General features: G+C 38.5%; 1 protein-coding gene across 1 annotated transcript; it reads left to right on the top strand.

Moving 5' to 3' along the window:
* Positions 1–7,973: 7,973 nt before the first annotated feature.
* LOC122651292 (glucose-induced degradation protein 4 homolog) lies at positions 7,974–22,566 on the top strand. Its single transcript, XM_043844631.1, has 8 exons — positions 7,974–8,119; positions 11,945–12,000; positions 14,144–14,287; positions 19,284–19,357; positions 19,548–19,602; positions 19,724–19,786; positions 19,878–20,005; positions 22,245–22,566. The coding sequence occupies exons 1-8, from the start codon at positions 8,074–8,076 to the stop codon at positions 22,321–22,323; spliced, it is 645 nt and encodes a 214-aa protein (XP_043700566.1). The 5' UTR covers positions 7,974–8,073; the 3' UTR covers positions 22,324–22,566.
* The last annotated feature ends 3,948 nt before the right edge of the window (positions 22,567–26,514 follow it).

Genomic DNA, 26,514 nt, shown 5'->3' with positions numbered 1-26,514 from the left:
CATGTTCATCTAAATGCTTTTATTGCATGTCTTAAAACTATTGAATTAAAAGATAATGTGAGAGCTCCCAAAATTGTAGGAGAATAAATCAAAGAACAAATCCTCTCCAAATTGCTCAATCCATGGTTTTAATGCAGGTTGCACCTCACTCTATTGATTCCAGTTCTAATTACTGAAAATTGCCTTGGTGGTATGCACTGGAAGATCTTATTTTGAAGACTAATTGATGGATGGGTTCATAGGATATTGGTTGTACACATTAAGGGAAGCTATGTTTAAGGGTGAGTTAGGAGTGGGATTAGAGTTTTTGATGTGGTTAGGGAAAATTTCAAGAAATAAGGACAAAAGGGGGAAATTATCAGAAAAAAAAAAAAAAAAGAGGTAGAGATAGGCAGGTTCTGCTGTGATATCACTAAAGAGCTCTAGGAACTACCCATAAAGTTCTGAAAGCATATCAGGTTAAAGGGATCCGATAGAGGAATAAACCAGCAGCACTTTAAGTGCATTTTGTTTCTGTTAAATGGGCCATTCGATTTTATTAAAATCAGGTGTGGCACACAACCTATGAGCAGGAGCAAGATTAAAGTTACCGAAGAGGGTCATGGACTCGACAATGCAATAAGATATAAGGCCCAGGGCTAGACCTGGATCTTCTCTAGGGAGTAATGTTTTCAAAAAATGTGAAATATCAAGTACAAACCTCAAATTGCATGAGATTAACCACTTCTTGTTTTGTTAGGTAGCTTGTTGAAAAAACTCACATCTGATACCAAAATCAATCAAACAAAAAATAAAGGCCTAAAGAAAAATTATGGGAATATTACTTTCTCTTTCCTGATTCCTCAGTTGATTCAGTTATTTAAGCTAGACACCGATATCTAAGTGAATAAAATCAACTATATATCTAAACCAGTTAAAAAGTAATGACTATGAAATTGTCAATTCCTTGAAGAAGAAATCAAATTACTCCCCACCAGAGAGAGAGAGAGAGAGAGTCATGGATTAAAGCAGTTGTGCAGCGTATGTTGATGCTCTAAAGGTTAGTTTGGTTACTGAGACCAGGGGGAGCCCATGTGGGCCCCACTGACCCTTTTGTTCCGAGTCTGCCTGTCTAACATCTGGCATTAGAACCATGATTGTACAATTTAGTGCCCTGAAATTCCCCAACATGATGGCCAGTTTTTTCTTTCTCCGTTCATTGTCTTTCTTTTCCAATAGAGACCCTTTGTTAATTTCAGCGTGATGTCTATAGTAAGCTATTGATTCCTTGTCTCTCCATAACCATTGGTATGGTGCCTCCGATGCTATGCCCTTGAGCTTTTGTGTCATAAAACCCCCAAGTGATGATGAGCTTAGCTGCCTTAAAGGACCTTGTTTGGGGCTCTGGGTTGATATTGAACTCAAACCATAGTTCTAATTCTCGGCGAGATCTCAATAACTCGAGAATCTCGAGCTCCTCGAGACGAGATTACATATGAAACTTAAAACCTGCAGTGTTTCGAATATTTCAGTCGAAATTTTGGCGAAATCTCGAAAATCTCCGATATCTCGACCTGCTTGAGAAGAAACTACTCTTGTTTCTTCTCAAACACTATGATGTAGCATTCATATGTCATGTAGATGGAAGACAATGCACGTCGGTTCCATCGGACCATGTGTGGACTTGATCCAGCATGTCATAGTTCATATCAATAGACAGACTCACAATATTGTATTGTGGGGACATGGAAGATTATGGTGTCTATGACATATGTATTGTTCATTGTACTTGGGTGTCTATTTAACATGCATTGTTCACTGTACTTTGTAGTTTTTACTTTAAGTCCTTAACTATGTCTTAAATAATTATTCAATATTATGTGTCTTTATCCATTATTGCATAATTTACTTGTTATATTTGCCCATTATGTCTCATAGCACTCAATCAATATGTATAGGCAAATATTACGTGAGGACTCAACATTTACTGCCAACCAAGGGTGCAAATCCAAAGCATAAAATTGGGTGTTTTTTTTTGACATTTTGAAGATTTAAATATGTTTATTAAGTCTAAAAAAGTTTCTCTTAAAGTTTGGGAGCCAACTATGGCCATTTGCCCACCGAAACATCAAACCAGAAAGAAAAAAAAAATGCACTATCTCGCCGAGATCTCGGTGATATCTCGAGAATCTCGACCTGCTCGAGACACCTCTTCGAGACGAGTTTTTGTACCTTGACTCAAACTAATGGACCACAATCACCTCCCTTCTCTGGAGCCAATAATTAAGAGTTCATTGCAACTTCTGTACCAGAACAACCATGCTGGAGATTTTAACCTTTCCAGTTGGAGGAGACTTGAACAACAACTTTCCTTTATTTTAGCTTGACTAATACTCCCTTCTACACATTTCCATGCAGTCCACCTCCAAGAAGGTGCTTTTGAAACCATTAGTTGCTATGTGAATTCAAAAGTCTTTTTAGGATGATAGGTGAAGGCCAGAATTCTGCTTCCTATGTGTTTCATCATACTGGTGAGGGACACAGTTTGGAGGATCTTTGTAAATTCTGCGAGGGACGAATTCCTGTTTCTGAACCCCCATGATGATGCGTATCTTGTTAAGTAGAAAAGATACAGAACAGCAGGAGCTGTTTTCAATGAAGTGATGACTCCAACCAGCAATAACACAACTTTCAATCGGAGGTATTGATGTGTAGGAAAAAAAGCCTAGAAGATGAAGTACTTGCGCTCGCCTAATTTGTATGAAGCTCCACCCTGGTTCCAGTAAACATACAATGGAAACTGAATATACCTGCCTGTATAAGAGAAACATACTGCACATAGAGGACTCGCATCGATGGACATCAATAGAAGTGCATGGATGGGCTTGGATAAACATATTCATCGTGTTGGTTCTTTATGGTTCTGTACTTAAGATGAATAGATTGGCATTGGTTCTACAATTTTGTGTTTCAAGTTTGCATCGTTCTTCATTTTTTTTTTCCTTTTTCTTTTAATGTGATAAGATTGAGTTGGAGAATAATTCTTGACTGCCAACTGTTTCACTATAACATGATTGTCATGTATTGGGTACAAGTTTCGCAGTTTCAAAATTTTCTGGCAACGATCTTATAATCATGGCTCTAAGATGTGACAATGCAGTTTTGCCAAAAAAAAAATGCTTCATACAACTTAATTACTCAACTGTTCCTCTTTGGAATGTTTTCCTAATTCTTCCTATTAATGAACTCTTTTTAAAATATTTTGTTTGTTTTTGTTGTTTATATGTGTGTTTTCTCTTTGTTTCCATGTTTTCCAGTTCGGAAAAGTTCGCGTAGAACTCACTTGACTCTTTTTTAAGTGTTATTTTAGCAACCAGGAAAACTTGATGAAACCTTTGTTTGAAAAATCAGACCACAATTGAGCTGTCAAAAAGTTACTGAAATAGGGATTCTCCAAGGTAAGGTGTAAAAAACATCTAATTGCTTGATTCCCATGGTTTTCCTACAAACCATACGATGTTTTTTCTTTTTCTTTTTTGGTTTTTTGTTCTAGGCAAAAAAAACTCTACTTCGTAGACCAGCTAAGGGAATTCGTGGTCTGGAACAATACACCCTGTAATTGGAATAATTACCACAATGGTCTGAAGTATCTGAAATGCCCTTATGATTGTATCTCATCCAACTCTCAAAAAATGTTGTGGTTGAGCAGAATAGCAATCCCTCATCCTTTATTTTATTTTGATTTTCATTGCTGATTTTTTTTTCTTTTGTTCACAGATTATTCGATCACATTGACTAAACTTTTTTTATTTAATGCCAGCATGGTTCAACTTGTTGATGGAATGAAATCCTCCTCCCCCCCCCCCCCCCCGCCCCTCCTCAAAAAAAACTCAAATTCTCTATTCCTCAAAGAGAGGGGGGGGGGGTTTGATATACTCTTGATTAATATCCCACAGAGTTAAAGAGGAAATGTAGACTAACTTATGGACATTATCCACTCCTAGACACTGGATGTGGATGACACATTTACTGGACAGGCCAGAATAGATTTACCTTGTGCCATTGACCTTTTATTAACCACACCTACACCACTGGTTGCAGAGCTATGGCAGCCCCCCGAACAATTGTGTTGCAAACCATTTTTTTTTTTTATATTTATGTAATTTTCTGTTGTAAGACAATTAGCAGTTGATGATCTTGCTCTGCAGTCATCGGCAGGTATCTCAATGTGAGCAAACAAACGGCTTTGGTATTCGACTGTAGATCATACTTCTCTTAGAAAAAGGGTTCTTAAATGCTTGTTACGAATACCTTCTCCATGCATCTATTTTTGTTTTATGTGGGAAATTGTTTAGCATTCATTTGAAAGGCAGGGAATTCTTAGATAGATCATATGCCAAATTATAGTTGGCAATCATATAGACCACCAAGAACAGGCTTCTCTTCATTTTTTGGATGTCTATAATATCCCAAGTCTTGAAAAGAATTGAAGTTTTCAAACAATTTGTGAAATATTATGATGATAAGTGGAAGTCAGATTTGAGTGGATTTGACGCATTACTAGGTGATAATATGAAGTTATGAACATGTCCATTAAATTTGGGTACTCACCTGGCTGCAACGTCGCTGCCTTGGCATGCTTGCAGTAAAGGATCCAGATCTCCTACGGCCCAGCTACCTGTAGCAGCCTGTGCGACGTGACAGGGCCATGTGTGCAATGACTGCCTTACCCCCGCTCGGGCAAGGCGTTGGGCAAGGGGTAAGGCGGTCATTGCGCACGCAGCCCAGTCTGCACTGCACAGGCTGCTACGGGCAGCTGGGCCGTAGATGATCTGCATTGTGCAGTAAAACATGCCACAAAGGTTGAGTAAGAAATCTGCTCTATTTTTGTATATTCATTAATGCAACATGCACATAAATACAAACACATAGCATTTAGTTATCGTTCAGAATTTCACTTTTTCAATGGAGGTTTGGAACAACAATAAAAGGATATTAGTCCTAAACCTGAACCCTTACTCAGTAGTAAGGGTAATGATGCTATTAATGCAGTAGGTATTATTCTTCAGATTTTAACTATTCTTTAATCTTATAACATTTTCTTTATTGTCACCAAAAAATAATGTCATTAATGAGTTTAGTAGGAGATGTTTACAGCATTTACAAAGTGTACATTTACAGCAAAAGACTAACCATGTGATAAGAAAGGGAAAACATAGCTTCAAGAAACCAAAATCTCAAAGGAGAAATGGTCTCCAATGTTCATCAAAATCTCTAGGAATTGTCCAACATTAGTGCATAATCGAGCAAAAATTCTCCTATTTCTTTTATTCCAAATGGCAAATGGAACGAGCTGCGAACCACCAGTGCTTAAGAGAGAGGAGAGGGGGCGGGGGGGAAGAAGTTAATATCTGTAAACTTGTAAACACATGCTTAAGACAAGGAGGGGGGCGCTTGCAGCGCTGAACATACCCATTAAGCTTGGGTGAAAGAGTTTTCAAATGGTCACGCTCTGGAGGTAGGGAACTTGCCTAGCTGAATCTACACTTTGTGTCATGAGTTAATCTATCATCACCATGAATCTTTCCTGTTCACAATCATAAATCAACTTGCAAGAGTCTCATGACCAACTACTTCCCTTTCCAGCCTCAAAATACACCCCTTGTTAGTAATGGATTTGTTTGAGAGATATCTGATTTCGCTTGAAAACACTTGCACTACAAGCTTGACTGAGAACGCTTATAGCCAAGCAGCCAACCCAGCTCCTCCATAAGTAGACCAAATAAAACTTCTTCTTTACCAGTTCCTTTTTTTATTGCTTCTTTTATTTTTACATGGAAGCATAAATGTATCCCATTGCTGGCTTCTTCTTACAACTAACCCTTCTGAACACTCTTGAGAGTGGGTCTGTTAAACAGACAACAGTGCTACATGAAGACCGAAAAGAATCGCTACAAATGATATTGAGCATTGCAATCCCATCTGGTTTCTTGAATAATGGCAGTCCATCCACTTCTGTGAAGCAAACATTGCCTAAATATAACTTTTGAGATCAACCATGCTTCATAAAGTTTGTTGAAGAGCAACCAATGGTTCAGTTGGTTGTACTAAATATTTCCCATATGTTTATCTTCTTGTAATATTTAGAACCAAAGCATGACAATATACAATTCTTGTTATTGCTTGAGCATTCTCAAGTATTACACTAATCCACTCAAATTTTATCCTTGCAAACGAACAGGGTTGCAACCATTCCATATTAAACTACAACTAAGTCGTTCCTATTCAAAGGGGGAAAAAATAAAGTAAGGATCTAAGAACGCTAATCTAATCGGTCGCGCTCTCTCACATCTAATCGCCTTGGAAATAACCGCCTTACCTTCATGAAAAGATGGAAATTCAATGCAGCAAGGCGTTCATTTCCAAAGCGATTAGGCAGTTATGTCTCTAGACGTGGTCCGCCTAGACCACGATCCGTCAATCAACAATAAAGACCCAAATAAGATCTTTGTCTACTAAGTACTAACAGACTAACAATGATTGCTTGACATCTTCACAAATTAACCAAACAGGAAAAGATTATTGGTACTTACTAGTATTATTTTTCTGGTGTGTTTGAAACGCTTCTACTCTTCCCACCAAGGTTCTAAAACTCGGGTTTCAATTAGGTTTCTACCAGTCAGAAAATGAGTTCGTCTCGGTTTCGACCATATCTCAGTCGAAACTTGGGACTTTCTCCAGACTAACTCGAACATTGGTTTCGAGGCCCAAAAGTTGGTTTTTTGCCCTAATTCTTGTTGTGCTACCCTATTTTTGACATTTTAAACTCAATCAATGCATTAGTTTCACATAGAGAACACTAAAAATATTACTTGTGGTTTTGATCCAAGTTTGATACTGTATATTGTTCTTGGACATGGTATCAAATAAGGTTTAACTAGGACATAACTTCTTCAATATAAATGAGATTTAAGTAATCTTGGATTTGTTAGAAAGTTTTGTTTTGATAGCTTTTCAATCAATCCAAGATTGCTTAAATCTAATTTATATTGAAGGAGTTATGTACTGGTCAAACTTAATTTGGTGTGCGCGAATGTTGTCAAAATCACTCTAAATGAAAATATTTTTTTGGACATCAAAACAAATGAATATTTTATCGCACTTTTGGTTTTTAGCAATGTTTTGCCATATTGACATTTATGGAATTTTTAGATTTGAGAAAAACCTCAGCATTAAAAAGTTGAAAATTGCACTTACCGTCGAAAATTCAGTTTTTATTCTTGAACTGGGGGGTTGACTTTTTTTCCTTTTGGAATTTGACTTTTTAACTATTTTTATTGAATTCAAATAGGGGGTATTTGCTTATTTATGAATATTATCTTAAGTAAATGAAACATTTACTTAAATGATATTAGACATAACTAAATGTTTGTCCTGGTTTCTGGCAGTTTCTAGCTTAAATACCTGTCTGTCCAAGTTTCGAGCCAAGTTTCCCCTAGTTTCGATGGGCATATGTGTCGAAACCACCGAAATATGATCGAAATTGGTCGAAACCATCGAAACCTGGTCAAATCCAGGGATTTTATAAAATCCCCCTTCAACTCGTCTCAGAAACCTAGGAAACCAAGTTAACTCGATGGCTTCGACAGGTTTCGTTCGAGTTTTTATTCCATGCTTCCCACACAGGCAAAAATGAGAGCGCGCGAGGCGAGTTTTGATTATAAAGCATCAAAGATGGCCGAAGTCTAACCGGTTGAACCGTTTAGTCTCATTCCAATCGGGTTTCACCCGCTGAACTGATATTTACACGGTCAAACTCTCACTCGTCCGGTTCCGAAGAGGAACTCTGGAATATATTCGATCGCCGTGCTAGCGAGCCGGAGACGGTTCGGATTCCGTCCTGACCGCCCGGTGAACGTTGATGGTTGGTCTTCGGGTGAACCAGTGGTCGATCTCCTCTTGAGAGATTTGCTTTGCTTTTTATTTTCTTCCCGTCCATCTGTGATTTCTCTGGTGAGCGGTTTAGACCAAGGAGCATAGCCGCGAGGTACCGTTTTTGTTCCTTCGACCTTGTCTGACTGATCGTTCGGCAAGATGCCCGTGAGGGTGGTGGAGAGCTCGGCACCTTCGCAAGTTTCAGGTACTAATTAAACTCGGATTCTATTTCTTGTCTGGTGTATTAAAGAGATGCTTGGTTGTTTTTTGCTGATTAGAGATGGAAACGTCTTGTGGTGGTGCGCGTTTTTGGGAGGTGATTAGGGTTAGATTTAGCTTCTGGTTTTGAATAGAAATTATGGGCGAACTGGCGATTGTGTTTTCCGATACCACTTACCTACTAACCAACTGACTATGACGCCTGCCTACCTAGAAGAGGGTGAGGAAGAAGAGAGGGATTTTCTGGGAGGAAACAATTGGAATTCTAGTGGGGGGAGAGGCGGGAGGGGTATGTCAATTGGAATTCTCCACTATTGGCGGGTCATTTTCTAGCTAATTTAAACAGTCTGCATTAGAAGTTATTGTTATAGATGGGAAATCTTTAGCACAAATTAGATGGAGGTTGAATGTTTACACATAGTACTCCTCCTCCACCTCCCCCACCCAACGTGGTACTTTGACCTTATCATTTTTCTGACTCGAGCCTTCCATTTTGTTATCTGCAATTTGTAAGCTTTATTTTGGGCGGACCTCGGTGCAACATTAAGGTTGCTCCATTGCAACCTAGTGGTCACAGGTTCGAGTCAGGAAGCAGCCTCTCCGTGAAAGGGGGGGGGGGGGGGTAAGGATGCGTGCATTTCTGAAAGAATGATAGTATGGCTAAAGTTGAATATGTGATTTTAATTTTTTTCGAACTGATGGATTTTAATTTTATTAATGATCAAAAGTGAGAAAATTTCTTGAAGCTGAGGTTAGAGGAATTCCTGAGAGACAAATGAAAGTCTCTCTGGCCCTGATGCATACTACAATCCTCACTAGATTCTTGCCACTGAAGCGTATTTAAAGCTGGTACTACTAAGTCCGAATTGTGGTTTTGGAAATACTTCCCATGCTGAAGATATTGTTGAAGCAAAGTTCACAGCTGAAGTTTTAAAATCCCTTGGTCTGGCATCTACCAAGTTAGCACCCAAAGACCTCTTTATTCCCTTTTGGAGACGCCTGGCTTTCAAAACAACCTGTAAAAGGCAGCGAACTAATTGTTCTTGAAACATTTCTTTCCATTGCTACTGAAGGCAACCATAGGCCAATACCTCTATTCAGTCGTCCCTTCACCATATACTGATCAAGGGGGGGGGGGGGGGGGGAGGCGATTGACAGAATGGGATGCAGCTGAATAGCATGTGTTCATGTGTATGTTATAAACGTTGACAATTGTTCAAGATCTCGGCGAGATCTTGCTGAGATCTCGGTTTGATCTCGCTGAGATCTCGGTTTTGTGGGATGTCGAGACAAGACACCTTGTGTCAAGACAAGACACCTTGTGATACACAAATACTTCAAGATCTCGAGATCTCGGCTCTATATCTCGTTTCGGTTCGACTCAGTCAAACCAGACTTTACTTATGGTACAAAAATTACATGTCTCGACGAGATATCCTCTCTCTCGCCTGTCTCGCCTTTGTGAAGGGGAAAACTCCATCTTTGGGGGTTTTTTTCACTTCTTTTGGCAAATCCCACCTCCAGCACCTCATCAAAGCTTGGTGCATTGAAGATTGAAGCTCCTAATCAAAGCTTGGTGATTGAGCCGGGGCCCCCGAGGGTGATGGTGGTGCTGGTAGTGATGATGATGATGGGGATGATCCAGCCGGGGGTGATGGTGGTGATGGGGGTATGCGCGAGAGGTATCACTACCAGGAGCCAGAGCGTGAGCCTGAGCCAGTGCACTTCACAGGAGAGAATCAATTCACTCATGCCACACAGGATGAGGCCCATGGTGGAGTTGCCTACAGGAGAGGGCCGAGAGGCTCATGTCAGAAATTCAAAAAACAAGCTGGGGAGCAGCAAGATAGCTTGGATGACACGATCAGGAGCTTGACTGACAGTATTGGAGGCTTGAGTATGGAGAGTGGTATTCATCATAGGGAGCAGTGGCATACACCATCAATATATGGCACGGGGAGCACCAGTTCCGAGTATAGTCACTATGCTGGGTATGGTCAGTTTGGGGGCTTTGGAGAGGCCGGCTCTTCATCATCATTACCCTCTGCCTATAAGTATGAAGGTCAGTCACACTCACACACTGAGTCAGGTTTTGTGGAAAGCATTTTTGGGGTCCCGGCCCCCCAGCCATACATGTCTTTGCCGGTTCCACGGGCACCATCTAGTAGCGGTGGCTCTCGATCGAGTTCCTTACGTTTTGGAGATATATACCCTAGGTTAGGGTACCTCCAGTACTCTGATGACTCGGTTTATAAGGTTGTTGTACACTACTTCGAGTGTTACTTCCACAATCATATGTCATCGCCAGCCTTTGTGATGCAATCAGAGCAGAGCTTGATTCGACAACAACAACACCACCTACGTGGTCATTATGATGATCCGGCCCGACACTCGTTTCAGTACGTGCTTCGATTTATTTAATCTATGTGACTATGTCTTTGGAAAGGTTTCTAACAATTATGAACAATCAGTCCATCATTATGTAGTATGTAATGGTTTATGGTGTGATGTATTTTAGTTCCTAATGCTTATTTAAGTTGTTTTGCACTTCTACTTTAATTATTTATGAGTTCTAAACATTGAATGGACTATGAAATAGCCTAGGGTAGACCTCACGCACGCCGTAGACTACCAACTTAGGGTCCGTAGTTGAAGTACCATTTTGGGTTTGAATCTGTAAAAACTAATGGTTCCACTGTGTTTAGAAGTCCTAAAATAGGGGGAATGTCAAGTTTCAGCCCCCATCTTGGCCATATGGCCACCGAAACCTACCATCGATCTCAAAAAAAAAAAAAAAAAAAACATTATCTCGCCGAGATCTCGGTTTCGTGGCCGGGCGAAACCGAAACCTAAAACCTTGACATTGACGGTCACAATTTTGCTTGTAAAAACTGCTATATAATTTCTTTCCATGGGAGGACTAGGCTACTAGCAACTGAAATGTCTTGGCACTATGTTGCTCCAATTGTTACCAATCAGTACCTCAGAAATACAGCAGTAAAGATTCCAACAATGCCCCCCCCCCCCCCCCCCCGCCATCAAAATCCTCTCCTTGGACACAGTACCAGTAGTAGTTTGCTTTCCAAGGCAGCCAAAAAGGGCAGCTACTTATTTATAATTCTGTAACAATGTCTTGTGCTCGTGTTATTCCTTGTTATTGAAGTACACAAGTTCATCATTAAAACCCATCTCCTTTGCCAGTTCAATCTGGTCTGTTGTTGAATTAATTCTACATTTTCTGAATCCCAGACCTGGAGCCAACTATCTAATTGTGTTCTTGACAGCCCACCCTGTTTTGGAGGATTTAACTGAAGAACCTGGTCCTGAGCTCGGCAATCTCTTCCTTGGGGGGCTGTCTCATATTCCTAGCTTCACAGCATTTTGAGCATCTTTCAACTGAAGGATGTTTTTCAGTGGTTTCTCTTCCATGCTATAAAAAATACCATCAATTTCCTAGATGGGTATATAATTCTTTAAAAAAAAAAAAAAGGCTTGAAGTGAACCAGGATGTTGGAAATGGCAACTTTGCTAAATTTTGATTCCCAGACCCCCCCCTGGCATAAAAAAAAAAAAAGGAACGAAAAAGAATAAGCTATTCTACCACTCTATCTAAATACGGCTATCAGAATGGGGACTGTTTAATTTTAAGATTGGACTTGTTGGTTGCTTCTTATAAGTTGTTTTGAATGCCGTGAGGAAGAAGATACTTCAGAACTATATTGTTACGTTTCTTCCTCTGTCTCACTCTTATTTGGCTTCTACGGTATTTATATACGTTACTCTAACATAAAATGTTTTCTTATGTGCCAAGGTGCAAACCAGGGACATGCTCTACCTCCTGCTTTTACACTCCTGAGTGTAGGACAGGTGAGCTTTTTATAAGAGCCCATGAAAGTTAATTAACTCCAAGTAGAACTTTGAGATGTCTTTCTATGTTTATGATGTTATAATGTATTTCTTAATCTAATATACTGACTACAGTTCCTGTTTGGGCCACCTCCTAAGTTCTCACGTAGATCTATTCATTTCTTGTTTTATACTTTTATTCCTCTAAGAGTTTCCACTCATCCGTTTCCACATCCTCAACACATTGCTAATGTTTTATGGTAGACAAGTTTTAATGCTAGGACTATGTTCGTATGCATCAAGTATCCAAGGTACTAAAACTCGGGTCTCGGTACCAACTCGGCTCTTGGAAAAATCGAGTCGAGTCGAGATCTCGCCGAGTTAGTGCATTTTTATTTTTATTTTTTGACTTGAAGCCTCAACTCGGTGGGTTTTAGACCTAGTTTGGGTCTGAAACTTGGTATTCAGCCTATTTTAGGTCATTTAAACACAATGGCACTATCAGATTTTGCAAAAACAAAGTCCAAATATAAGTTTCAATTCGGACCATAGGTTGGTAGGCGGTGACGTACTAAAATACCCTACTCTACACATAATTTAGTAATAGAGAGCAAGCAAAACATTCAATTAATAGCTAAATAACTTAAATAAGAATTAGAAATGCTAAATTGATACATCAAACTGTTTAACACTGTTACAACTATCATCACATAAAATGACTTTGAATCAAGTATTCAGTCCCCGCTAGTGTCACATAGTCTTCCCATGACTTAATGTGGCTGTAATGTTGCATATAGTGCTCCACAGCAAGCATATAAGAGTTCTGTCGAGTTAGGTAAGTAAATACATAGTAGATGGGTCATTTCCATGGGTCAACCCGAGATCTTGACCCAAGATCTGAGATATGTCGAATTATGTCGAGTTAGGTAAGTCAATACATAGTAGAAGGGTCATTTCCATGGGTCGACCCGAGATCCGAGATCTCGCACGGCGAGATATTGCACTTTTATGTACCGTATGCCATCTCGTTTGGGTTTCTCAGAAAACTGAGAAACTCAAAACTCGCCGAGATTTCGCTGAGTCGAGACGAGTTAGATGGGCAAAAAACTGAGTCGAAACCGAGATTCGAGATCTCGCCGAGAAATTGAACTTTTGAGAATTGTATGGCATCTCGTCTCGGTTTCTCAGAAATCTGAGAAACTCGCCGAATTGTAGGACTGATCTAGAAGAGTGGTGAGTACGTCACCAAAAAGTTAAAACTTGGGATGAATTTTTTTTTATCAAGTGTGATGTTTAACTTGATGACTTTCCCCTTGCATGATCTTCTTTCTTTTTTTTTTTCCCTGTTTTTGATTGGCTAAAAACAGAAAACTTTAATTGAGAATGGGCATAAATCAGATACAGCACATGCAAAAGAGAAATGAACTATACAAAAGTACATGTGTATATATGTGCACAGACCTTTTAAACTCAGGAAAACCCACCAACTGCCATCAACAGTATTGAGGTTATGTCTTCAAACTTCTTGGAAGATAAGCCCGGTCTGTTAAAAGTTGACCAGTATCCAACAGAATCTTGTAAAACTTGTTTCCTTTTTGTTAAAAATTCTTCATTCGCTCGTCCCATAAAGCCCAAACCCAACAAATAGCATAGAGGAGCAATTGCTGCACTATGTAGCATTGTAGCTTTTGGGAGGAAATTACTTATAGGCCACCGCAAGAAAGTGTCTTTTGGACCAGGAAAGGGAGGGGAATCAGGTCAATGCCAAACAAACCCACATAGGAAACTCAGAAAGCAACTTGATTTTGGCAACGGTCCGAGAACCCAATCAGCCTGCTTTAATGGGCCCAACTGATCTGTTTTATGAAGAAAAGGGGACTGATAAGTAGTATGCTCCTGTAAACAAACCTGTATCACAGGACCAGGAAATGCTGAGGCAGTCAGCAATAATACTGCAATACTTTGGTAACATTGACATCTTAATATTTGAAAGCAAGATATAACATAAATGGAGATTGATAGAAGTGGCATCATATTTGTATCACAAGCATACAACCAAATTTTATATCGAGTGATGTTATTAAATTAGTTGAGAAGTGATCCGACTTCAATTATATCAAGTTTAGACTCTTCATTCTTCACCACAAAAAGTTTGGTTTTTCAGGCTTTTGCTGGAACTCAAAATGTTTCAAGCATACAAAAGGATGAAGCGTGGAGGGTTAATGTGCGGATACAAGGTTGTGACCTTGATCATGGTTATCTATGTGGCACAATGGAAGCCCTTAATGTTCCTTCGGCTGACACACCTGTAAGAACTCTCTCCATCAAGAATGCATAACTAAGTGTCTTTGGTTTTATTATTCCTTTTTCTATGTATTTCAATAGGTTACAGTCTGCTTATCTTTGTTCTGTTTGTGAAAATACGCCTGATAAGTAGTAATATATGTCATATTTTCCCAGTGATTTACTGGCAATTTTTTATGAAATACTATTTGAAACTTAGCTGTTGATTAACCATGTTAGTTGACGCAATATCTGTGCAGTCCAAACTCCAAAATCTGATAGTATATCTTCTTCCCTTATTTCCTTCTACCTGTTTTTTATATAAAGGTTGTTGCTTTCACGAAGTTTATTTTTAAGGATTACCTGCATATATTTCAGTATTTTTTCACACGTTGCATTTCATTGAGGAATTTCTACTTGCTTCTGGAAGTCAAATTGTTAGTGCTGTGATTTCTTTTTCTTTAATAATCACAAACAGTTAAGTCATCATTGCCATCACCTTCACTCAATGTTTAAAATCTCATTTCGTTTCGGTATTTCGGTCTGACCGAAATATCTGAAATTTTGGATATTTCGGTCGAAATATTGTATTTTTTTTGCAAGGTTTCAATAGGTCATTTCGGTGGGTTTTAGGCGAAGTTAAGGCGTGAAACTTCATGGAAACCCTATTTTAGCCTATATAAACACATGTAAATGTTCAAATTGCAAAAATAGTCACCCAAAGTGGTGTTTTGAATTTGCACCATTGATTGGCAGTATACGGTCGAAGCCTAATGTATAACTTAGTTACACATACACATTGTTTAAAACTTTAAGTACTAGAGGACATAATGACTGATAAGCAATTTAAACAAATAAATTCACTTGGAAACATAAATTCAATGACTCATAATTCATAATATTAAGTACAATAAGTCAATAACATCAATATCCCAAATTCCCAGTACAAGTCAAGTAGTCATCAAGTGACACAAATGTCTACTAATAATAATTATTCCGTCGTCCAGGATTGACCCCACCCATAGTCCGGTGGAGCCGACGTGCATTGTTCTTCGACTATAGGACATATGAATGCTACGTCATAGTCTGGGAGAAGAAACGAGTGGTCATCCACAGTGACCATGTAAATATCATCATCAACATGTTGAAGGTAACCTATCCTAGGATATGGGTCACCAAAGTGTGAATAACCACGACTACCCATTGATCCACTGTGATATGACGGCTCTGGGAGCATGTACGGGTAAGGCTGGTGGGTTAGGTAGGAGAAGATGTCGTCCACAAAAAATGATCCACTACGTCCCTAGATGCGGCGAAGATTCGAAGGCCAGTTCAAAAATCACCAAAGAGAAGTGAAGGAGGAAGAAATGGGAGAAAGAAAATGAAAAAAGCAAGCCTTGTGAGCTCTCGGTCGAAATTTCGACCGAGACTCCTGAGATTTTGACATTTTATAACTTGGGTTTGTAACATCTTGCCGATATTTCGGCAAGATGTTACAAAGTACCGAAATCTCGACCGAGTTATTGCATTTTTTCATCTCGAAGTGGTGTTTCGTTTCGGTCAGACCGAGTTACTCGAGATTCTCGAAATCTCGATCGAGTTTTAACAAGTTTTTGTACTATGCCTTCACTTTTCTGACCATATTATTTTCCTTTTGGGATGCAATTCTCTACTCCCCAACCCCAAGAAATCGCATTGTCATCTTTATCTCTATCCTCTTCTCTTCCAGCCAATGCTGACCATGTTTTGATTTATAGTTCTGTCATAAATTACCATTCTGTGGGAGGATTTGCATGTAAGCTTCCACTATAATACCCAGATGAAATCATTTTGTAGGAAAATTTACCGATCTTGATGATTTCTTAAATCATTTAGTTGTAATGAGAGACTTACTTTTAAGCCAAAATGAAGAACTAAATATCTGCGATCTTGTTCAAAATTTTTTTAGTGGATGGGGGATATCAGCTTTGGTTAGCCTCAATTATCTTTAGATGAGTGCCTTCTAATAAAGAAACATCTGATTATTCTTTGGTCTGCTGGTCGATGTTCTGAACCATAGAGTTAAAAAGCCAATATATGAGTTACTATATTATTGTTAGAATAGTAGTGTGTGACGGTGTCCATGGAACTTTAGGTGTTTATGTCTTTAGTTATAATATCCAGCGTTTTAAGGGCCATACTTGTAATATTCTACTCATATATATATATATATATATATATATATATGTAGTGATACTATGTGGGTCACTAATCAACATTCTTTTCTTCCGTATCTTCTTCTTTTCTCTCTTCTTTCTCCTTCTTCTTCCCCCACCACCTGGAACTGGCTATTCATCTACCATTTTTTTGTCCTTCCCTAACATATTAGTTGTATAATTCTTAACTTGGTATTAGAGCTGGAAGAGTTTTGAGAGTCGACCAGATTATGTTCCTTCTTTTCTCTCTCTGCAAGCCCTAGAACTGAGGAAAGGCAGTAAGTTCTAGAGCTTGTAAAGAACGTCCAATCAACTATAATGAAGTTGAGGATTGATACTATGGTAGAGACCTATTGAAGGTAGTCTTTCCTGCAAATAGAGTACTGCTAGGTCAAGGAAGAAGCTGTTTTCTTTTCTCGTTTTTGGATTATTTTTTTTTCCAAGCAAGGAGATCAGCCAACTGGGATCGACCAGGGGTCCTCTATCGATTGTATACGAGTTTCGTTCGAATGGTGTTGCAGCTGCTGTACACAACTCAGAATCGTAAAGGGCTATAAACTTCCTGTTTTGCAAGAAAAACTTATGATCTGTTATAATCCCTGATGCAGGAGAATCTTGGACCGGGCCGACCCAAACCCAGTTGCACGGAGATGAACCGGGTCCAGTTTGAGTGTTTGGATCTAGTAGGATTTTAGGAAGTTTATTTTATTGGGTTAATTATGTAAGGAGATCTTTAATTTGGGTAGGATATGTAGGAATAGTTTTAAATCATCAAGAGTCCTAGAGTAGTTTCCTTTTTTAAAGTCTTTTTTTTTCTTATTTATATGGTTGTAACCAACGTATTTGAGAGAGAATGAAGAATGAATTGAATTTGAGTTGTGTGTGTGTGCACTCCTCTTCCTCCTTCCCCCCCCCCCCCCCCCCCCCCCCCTGCCCCCCCCCCCGGTTCTTCTTCTCCACGGTTTCTTCTCTTTTCTTCCTGCAATTCTGATTTCTTCCAAACTTCTCCTTTCTCCTTTCCGGTCCCCCATTATTTGGTATCAGAGCCGAAGGATCCAACTCCTTCCCTGTTAATCTCTCTCAACCCTTTCTTTTTCTTCTCTATCCCTTTCTTCCATTACCTGTTGTGCAACCAGCAGCAGTATAAAATAAATAAAAAAACCTGCGTATCACCCTCCCATGTCCCACCCCTCTCCTCCGACCCCTCTGAAAGCCCAGCCCCACCTTTCCCATCCCCTTCTACCTTGCTGAAACAACGAAAACACAAAAAAAGAAAGAAAAGTTCGACTCTGTGGAAACAGAGGTCGAATCCAAACCCAGACCCATCCCTCAACTCAACCAGAAACCCAGAACCCTTTTCTTCCACCACAACCCTCTCCTCCCTTGATTTCAAAAAAAAAAAAAAACTCTGTGATGTCACAGCAACCCTAAACCGCAAGTCCGCAACAAACCCCACTGCCCCTTTTCAGCGACAGCCCCCACCGCCCTTTCCAGTGACAGCTCCCGCCACCCTCCCTCTGAAATATAGGGTTCGACCCAGTGAAAAAAAAAAAAAAAGGAGAGCAGAGACGGCAGAGCGAGAGTCAGAAGAAGTGAGACAGAGAACATCAGGAAAAAAAAGAGGAGAGAAAACTCCTACCTGGTTTGTAGCTGCCGCTGCCTTCTTCCGTCGAAGTCGCCGTCCTTTGCTGAAGTCCAAGTGTGAGTCAAACTCCTCCAATCGCTGTTCAATTCTCCTTGTCGAAGATGAAGTTCCAGTCGAACTCCCCAAGCTTCAGCCATTTTTCCTGTAGGCATCCTCTCTGGTTACCAGTGGTAGAAGCCAAGTCTATCACATCTTTAAAAAAAAAAAAAAAAAAAAAAAAAAAAGGTAAAAGAATTTTTTTTTTTTAAATTCTATCTCAGAAGAATACAGATCACATGTTTCATATCTTATGGATATTTAAAGGGCTCAAGTAAATATCTGTGACTTGTACCTTCTAACAAAATTCCCTTTTTTTTTTTAATTTGATAAGATTTGAACAGATGATTGGGTTGGTGATCCTGGTATACAGGCAATAGTTATAAAATTTGATTAGTGACTGTTTATGTTAGTTACTGTTTTTGTTGGTTTTTAAAATGAAATATTTTGGTGCTTCAGTAATTTCAGTTTAATTTTTAGTGAAATATTTTGATAAATATACAACAACAACTCAGCCTTATCCCAACTAAATGGGGTCGGCTACATGGATCCTTGCCCTCCAAACAGCTCTATTCGAGGTCATATTTGAAACAAGACCTATGCTATGCATGTTTTTCCTCACCATTGAAAGATATAAATATAGATAATTAAAATGTTGGTTGGAGAAGTTGATTTATTTCTTCGCTCTAACCCAGCCTAGCCCATCAATGGTTCTGAAGTGTTTTGAATAAAATTTCCAAAAACCACTAGCTGCAAATTAAAATTTTTTATTTAAACATGTGCTTCATTTAGATGACTGAAATTAAATATTTTGGTTTTTTCGATCAACTTGGGACTACTGTTCCAGTGGTCTGCCAAAAGACTGTTTTCATAAGTTCCATTTTGGCATTCATCCCCCCACCCCCAACAGAAGGGAAAGAAAAAAAGAGTTAATTGCCTTGACTACTGATGTAATTGACCTTGAATCAAATAAAGCTCTCGACTTTTGAATATATTCCTATTGCAACACAATTTGATTCATGCTTGTTTTCTTCAAAGAAGAAACCTTACATACCTTAAATCCTATAACCTGTTGAAGATATTTAAGTAATTATTTGAGGCCTTGTTTCATCCAACATCTCTTTTTTTTTTAATAAATATTTCAGGTGGTGACATTCTGGGAGGGGGAAATCGTTGATACAAAGAACTATACTTTCTTCACTGGCAAGTGGGAAGCAACGTATGTCACCTTTGTCCAATCCCTTATCAGGGGACATTATGATGTTTGAAGAGCTTCCTTCAAATTGATAGAAGTAGTTGTGGATTATAATGGGTTTATTGAATGATATTGGGTGCTTCTGTACTTTGTGTTTGAAAAAGTAGGGCTGCTTTTATGCTCCTTTTAGCTCAAAACTTCTACATTTTAACAGGCCAGAAGATGACGTGAGGCACTGGTCCAAATTTCCATCTTTCTCTCCACTCTCAGTAAGACATTATGATTTTCTCTCTCACACACACACACCTGGGGGAAAAAAATAGATAAAGAGAATCATGGTTGTCTTCCATGTGCAAAATTGTTTTACTGAATGATCTTTTCCATTTTCAGAGTCAAGTGGAGGTTGATGGTGGTAAATCTTTGGACCTGAGTAACTACCCTTATGTATTTATGGTAGTACTCAATTCTCAAATGTTTCAGCAACTGTGGAAGAAGCTCATGTTGAATCAATTATTAATGTAGCCTTTCTGTTTTCCCTGCTCAGAGGTGGAAAGAGCAGTACTTTGTGAATGTTGGAATAGACTGCGGCTTAACCATTGCTGGTTTTTACTATGTCTGCTTCTCTTGTAGCGATGGCTCCATCAATGGCTTCTATTATGATCCTAACAGCAGGTATACATGATAGCGCAATTGTTATTTCTTTTACCCATATTTGTTGAGTAAATTTTTGCCCTGTATTGTTTCTGAATGACAGTGTCTGCCCATATTTTTTTTAACTTCAGATCAAATTCCTTTGTTGGCTAAGATTGCAATACCAAGTATCCACCCCTCCTCTGGGAAATTTAACAATGTACCCAAAGATAATTTTGAATCAAACAGAATTTAGCAAGTTAAAACATTTCTCCGGAGTTTCCTAAACACCCGCCTTACAGCAACAAAACCTGGCACTCCAACATGCCCCGACTTGCCTTCTGAGCCCTACACTCGTCCTTGTAAATCAGAACTCCCTTGCATGCTTAAGGGCAGATCAAATTAGGTTTGGCTCATAGTGGTTAAACCTTCCCCAAGCCTGACTTGTTGCTGTCCCTAATAACTGTGGTGGTGAAGAGGAAGAGTGATTTGTCCTTTTGATGACTGAATGTGTTTATTTTCATTAGAAATTTGGTGAATAAAAGGTGAGAATATGAGAGGAAGGGTGTTTTTGACAACTAAACTATGTAGACACCAAAGAGTTGATGATCCCCCCCCCCTCTTTTGTTGAAACATTAAATCAAGAAAGGGTTTCTTGTCCACTGAAATTGCATCAAGGCAAGATAAGGTCATATTTGGCTTTAATAATTTGGCTGGAATTGTTGACTGATTCTCACGTATGGCAAGCTAACATCTAGGTTTTGGAAAACAAGGGTAACAATAATATTAAAATAAGTTAGTAAAACCAAGGTGGACTGTTATATTAGATATTTAGCTGCCGTTGCTTGGTGTAATGGTAAAAGCTCAAGCTGCCAGCACCAAAATACTGGTTTGTGTTTGAGAGGCGCCACTTTGGGCAAACAATGTTGGAGGTTAGGACCATCTCCAGTTCACCCCTCTGAGGACCCTGCAAAAGCAGGACATGTATTGAGTTGAAGCCCTTTTAGGTTGGTCTTTGTAAATGAATCTCTTGTCCCCCCTCCCTCCCCCCCCCCCACAAAAAAAAAAAAAGAAAAAAGAAAAAGATGCCAATAAATATGTGCATGGGAGATACACTGGACTAAGCAGTCCTACATTTAGGATTAGCTTATCTAACTAGGATCTATTAAACCTGTTCACAAGAAAATTAGACCATCCATCATTTTCCTAAACCTAATGACTGACTGGTGAAAAGCACAAAGGAGTGGTATCTGAAGCATAACAGCAGGACCGCTTCTTTCAGGCAAAATTACATCATTGAATCATGTACCAGAATGGAATGTAACATGTGTTCGTACATCTGTTTGTCTTCATATATCAGACATGGCACAAAATATATAGGGAAATGTATCATCAACTAATTTTCAATCATGGCTTTTATACCCTTGACATATTGAAACAACTGCCACTATTGGTTTCGAACCAGTAGCGATTCATACTAGTGTATCAACTAAAGAAACCTTCCTGTTTATATTACCTGGCAAGTTGAAATGAAGAAAGATCAACTATCTGATTTTGAAGCATGCTTGAACTTGGTTGTTCTTTAGATACTGAGAAGGATAATTGAAACAAATTCCGGTCTTCTGCTCCCTAATTATGCTAGCTTGGTGCAAAGCCCTGAATGCTTTTCTTGAATGAGAGCAGAGACCTGGAGCCCCTTTATTTGGTATACAGTTTCTGCGCCCCCCACCCCCCCAAAAAAAAAAAATAAATAAAACCCCCAAAGATTATGTATATCGGTGGTTTTTGCACTCCTTGGTCATTCTGTATGAAAAAGTTTGGTTGATCTTTGGTGAAAACCGAAAATCTGTGGCCTGTGTTGAACTTACACCCAACATGATCTAACATTGTCAACACCAAATTTAACAAATTCCTCCAGCAGTCTTTAACTTCTGATTGATTTGAAGTTGAAAGTTATTGGAGCTGAGTAGATGCATAGAATGACTTAAATGGCATATTTTCTTTTTCTTTTGAATCTGGACCAGGTCTTCAGTTCCATACTTTTGATGAATCTCACCTTTTGTTTACAATTTGTGTTGTTTTGTCATTGACTCGAGTGGCGTGTTTTCTTCTTTTTTTTTTTTAAAAAAAATTTCTTTTTGTATTAGGGCCATGGCTTTGGTTCCATACGTACGATGGGTCTGACCTTACGTTCACAATTTTTGTTGTTCTATTATTACCATTCTCATTTTCATAATTAAATTATGAAGTTGAAGAATATATTCTCAACTCCAACTTGCAGCCCATTTCAGAAGCTTGAGTTGAAGTCCACAAACGAAGGAAGGTCAGGTTTCAGCTTTTCATCGTATCAGTTGCAATAAAATTGAATGCATACAATGCCAGTACGGTGCTCTCGTGGTAATTTTAACCTCCTACATGTGAATTTTATGGCCTTTGCTCCTTATTTAAGCTTTCAGAGTTCAAAAATGAATTTGTGTGTAATGTAATAGGTGCATAGAAGTGAACTATCATGTGATGTACATTCTATTGGAACAAAACAAGTTTCATATACACATACAACTTCTTCGTGTTTCTAATCCTAATGCCATGAGGGTACTTTTTCATAGCAGAACTTTCATTGTTTCAAGGGGTACAATGGATACTGTCAGGCTTTCAAAGCCACAATTGGCAGAACGGGAACAAGCGTGTGCTCCATATGGTTAGGGATGAGAGAACATGTTTTATGTTGGATTTTGAAGCTCTTTTGGAGGAATAATTATCACTTCCAATTCTCGGGCACCTCCAATTCCTCTAATAGGGGGGGGGGGGGTGTGGTGGATCCCACCTTAGGCAGTGTTTTCGGGCAGGGGGTAGGGTGGTTATTTCTGCCCCATGTGAGGAATTGAAGGGGACGGCGAACTGGAGGGGTTAACGATTCCTTTTGGAAGCTGAACCCCATTATGTGGACTAGGGGAAGAGAAGTGATATTTTATGAAAAGAATGTGATCAAAATGCTATGAAGGCTTCACATCTTTGCCCATGTATATTTACACAAATGCCTCTCATATGACTGTCCAACTATTAACAGCTTGATTATCCCTATAATTTGTTTTTAAATGTCTTTATACGTATATAGGGAGAAAAAAATTTCCTCCCGTTAAGATTCGTAGCATCTCAACTATCTCTGCCATATGGGAACGAATTAGTCATTTGGACTGTTGAGAATATAGGTAATTATTGGGATCATGGTTTTAGTAATTGGTATCATCTCGACCTATACTGATATGATATCGATCCTGATTGGCCCGTATCAGCCTGGATCAGATGATTTTACTCGTAAATGTTAACAAAAATTGATTTAATCTACATTTTTACCTTTGGTCAGGACCCTGGGATCGGTATTGTATTGGTCAAGGATCGGTACTGGTGGAACCTAATACCGATTCTTCAAATCATGATCGGGATAGGTCACAATTTAAAATTTTTTATCCATCTCAATTATGTGGCCTCCATGTATGGTAGTATGGGATCATTTTCCTTCTTCAAAGCTATAGGATCTCCAAATTGTCTTCAGAATCAAATTAAAAAAGAAGGTATTAGCACATGATGAAGTCAAATTGAAATGAAGACCAATGTCTAGATTATGATTTATGCAACATGCTGACTTAGTTTTATATGATAGAATTTTTATTTTTTTTTGGGTAGAGTTTTCTATGAGAGATGATAGCATAGGTTGGAATGCATTATGGAAATATATTACTCCCTCCGTTCAACTAAGATAATTTTATTAATCTTGATTGAGGTTTTTCAGAGTCTCAAAATGTTTGTTCATTGTAAGATCCAAGACTTGTTTTTTTTTTTTTAAGAAGGTTTTTCGAGCAAGTGGCATAGAGGAGCATGTGCACCAAAACAACATAGTACATTAGATGAGCACCAAAACAATTTAGTACATTAGATGACAATGAGATCATTATATGTTAAAGAGAGAGAGAGAGAGAGGTGCTAATGTGTTCTACCCCTAGCGGGGGGAACTTTTTCCCTATTCTTTTATGGATTTTCCATTATGCCCCCTATGTATTCATTTACACATTTGTTTATCCAAAAAAAAAATCTACACATTTATTGTATGAGCATTTATTTGATTTTTACCTTTATTAGGGAAAAAGAATGCTGCATGATCATGTTCCCATGCACCACACACCTCCTCATTGATCCTCGTGCTTGTGCAGAGGCTACATGATCGGACAGCAAACCTTTCCCCTTTCCTTTATTATATTAAATTAAACAATGCAGCCATATTGGAAAAAGAGTTTGAAATAGTGGCTTATTAATTCAAAAAAGGGGGTGTGGGTGGTTTATGCATTAAACAACCTCCTTAAAGTCGGGTTTTTCCCTATAAGACAATCTTTGTAGGATAAAAGGAGCTATTTCTAAATAATAGTCTAGCAATATTCTTGGAATCTTTTTAACATCGTTTTTTTGAAGGATTGAGTTTTCCTCTACCCAAGATGAATGGGATCCCATTCACCGCGGAGCATGAGAAGGCTGGAGGGGATAATCGGGAGGACATTTTGAGAACATATTAAAACCTGATAAGGATTTGTAAATCCTTGGATGGTGGGTGAACTGTCCTCTATGGGTGAAGGAAAACTTAATCCTATTTTATGCATCTTTTTAACATTATGAGACTGAAGTTTATGTGTTTTTTTCAATCTTTTTGGAATTGAAGCTTGACAATGAGATCTACACCCCCGATCGAACCCCAACCCACCCCTACCCAAAAGTGTAAGAAATAATATGCACACCACATCAATGAGGATCTGAAGATGGTATACTTCATATGCTCAGAATAGGAGAGAGAATGTCACTTTGCGAAAACTTAGAAGGTATATATTAGAATCTGCGGCATGAAGTTCTTTTTTCTTTATTTTTATTATTATTTTATTAGTAAATTTGGTAGGCCCAATGACAAGTTTATCTAATACGACCAAAAATCTGCCATTTCAGGCTCAATTAGTGTGGATAGGTAAACCCCTAGGTCCCAGCTTATATGTCAAGTTATGCCCAAACAAAGTCTACAAAGTGGTAAAATAGAATTTTAAAAAATGGAGAACTATGGAAGAGGGCACAATACTGGTTGGAATATCATAGGCATATATGGACATATATGGGGGTGATTGCCAATAAATAAATAGGGGAGTATATGGTTGAACTTGAATATGAATTTTGACATGACTGTATCATTACTATCCTATATTCCCATGATTGAAGTTGCCACATCATTTTTCTACACTACAAATTTTGTGGACCGTTAAAAGAAGTTTATCTTGACAAGGCTGTGAAGTAGTTTATTATAATAATAATAATAATTAACTATGTCCTCGAGCTCGAGATTTTAACCTTTCATGGTAGTATTCTCGTTGACTTGGGATTTGCTAATAATTAAATTTGTTTTGTTGAAACCCCTATTGTGACTAGCATTTGCTGTTGCAGAATAAATCAATTTAAAAATAGGATAACATGCTCGATAAGGCATAAGCCATTGGTTGAAGATAAAAGTATATCGAACCCATATGAACTCTTACCATGAGCAAATTGTATCCATTAGGAGAATATGAGTTCGATCAAGATTTGTTTCTCCGGAGTACCACAAGCGAGCATGACATCGTTATGAACATAGAGTCCCAAGGTATGGAACCTGAGAAAGAGGCTTGCCGAACTTAAATTAAAAATTGGGGGCAATATAATCCTTACGTAGGGGTCATTCTATTCAACTTTCAGGCATCAAGATTCGAGAAGGTTTTATCGAAAACATGAGGAAACACTAGGAAAACAACAAATATTTCTTGGTTAATTTCAACCCTGCAACCTATAAGCAATAGGAAGGGGTCCTACAGACCTATTTTAAAACGTATCAGCCGACCCGATTTACAAATCTATTCTAACTATCAACGAATTCCTAGGATTTTAGGTGGAATGGGGATTGTAATTCTTTCTACTTCTCGATGTATAATGACAGATCGGGAGGCTCGACTAGAAGGAATCGGAGGATAATAGATATTGCTGACTCTGATATCTAATAAGTTATACCTATTGTTGGATTTGAACCAATGACTCCTACCGTATGAAAGTAATACTCTAACCACTGAGTTAAGTAAGTTATTTATCATCACAAATAGAAACAAATAAGATCATCACATTGATGGATTATAGATCCAATATTACTTCTAAGCAATACTAAAGCAGGAAAATCTTGACAAGATAGTTTCTACATGATAAAATATATATCACAAACGCAAGGCCCACGTCAACAAGGATACTACCATGAAAAGGTTGAAACCTCGAACTCGAAGACATAGTTTATTATTATTATTATTAATGACTTGAGGGCATCCACATGATAGAGGATGACACACACACAGTCACACACACACACACCCATTCCTATGGTCAAGTTTTAAACCACCCTAAATGAGCAAAGGAACCAAAAAAGTCAGTCCAAAGTTTCATTGCTTATTTATTGTAATGAATTTGGTGGCACTCTTGTAAATATAATTTTAATTTGCTTGAAA

Source organism: Telopea speciosissima, chromosome 1 (assembly GCF_018873765.1).
Source record: "Telopea speciosissima isolate NSW1024214 ecotype Mountain lineage chromosome 1, Tspe_v1, whole genome shotgun sequence".
In the NCBI taxonomy this organism is placed as follows: Eukaryota; Viridiplantae; Streptophyta; class Magnoliopsida; order Proteales; family Proteaceae; genus Telopea; species Telopea speciosissima.
Note: the sequence above shows the minus strand (reverse complement) of the source record. Positions and strands in the feature narration are given on the sequence as shown.

Coding starts and splice junctions, on each gene's coding strand:
- LOC122651292 (XM_043844631.1), top strand. CDS start 8,074: ATGCCCGTGAGGGTGGTGGAGAGCTCGGCACCTTCGCAAGTTTCAG. Junction 12,001..14,143: donor CACTCCTGAGTGTAGGACAG/GTGAGCTTTTTA, acceptor TTGGTTTTTCAG/GCTTTTGCTGGAACTCAAAA. Junction 14,288..19,283: donor TTCCTTCGGCTGACACACCT/GTAAGAACTCTC, acceptor TAAATATTTCAG/GTGGTGACATTCTGGGAGGG.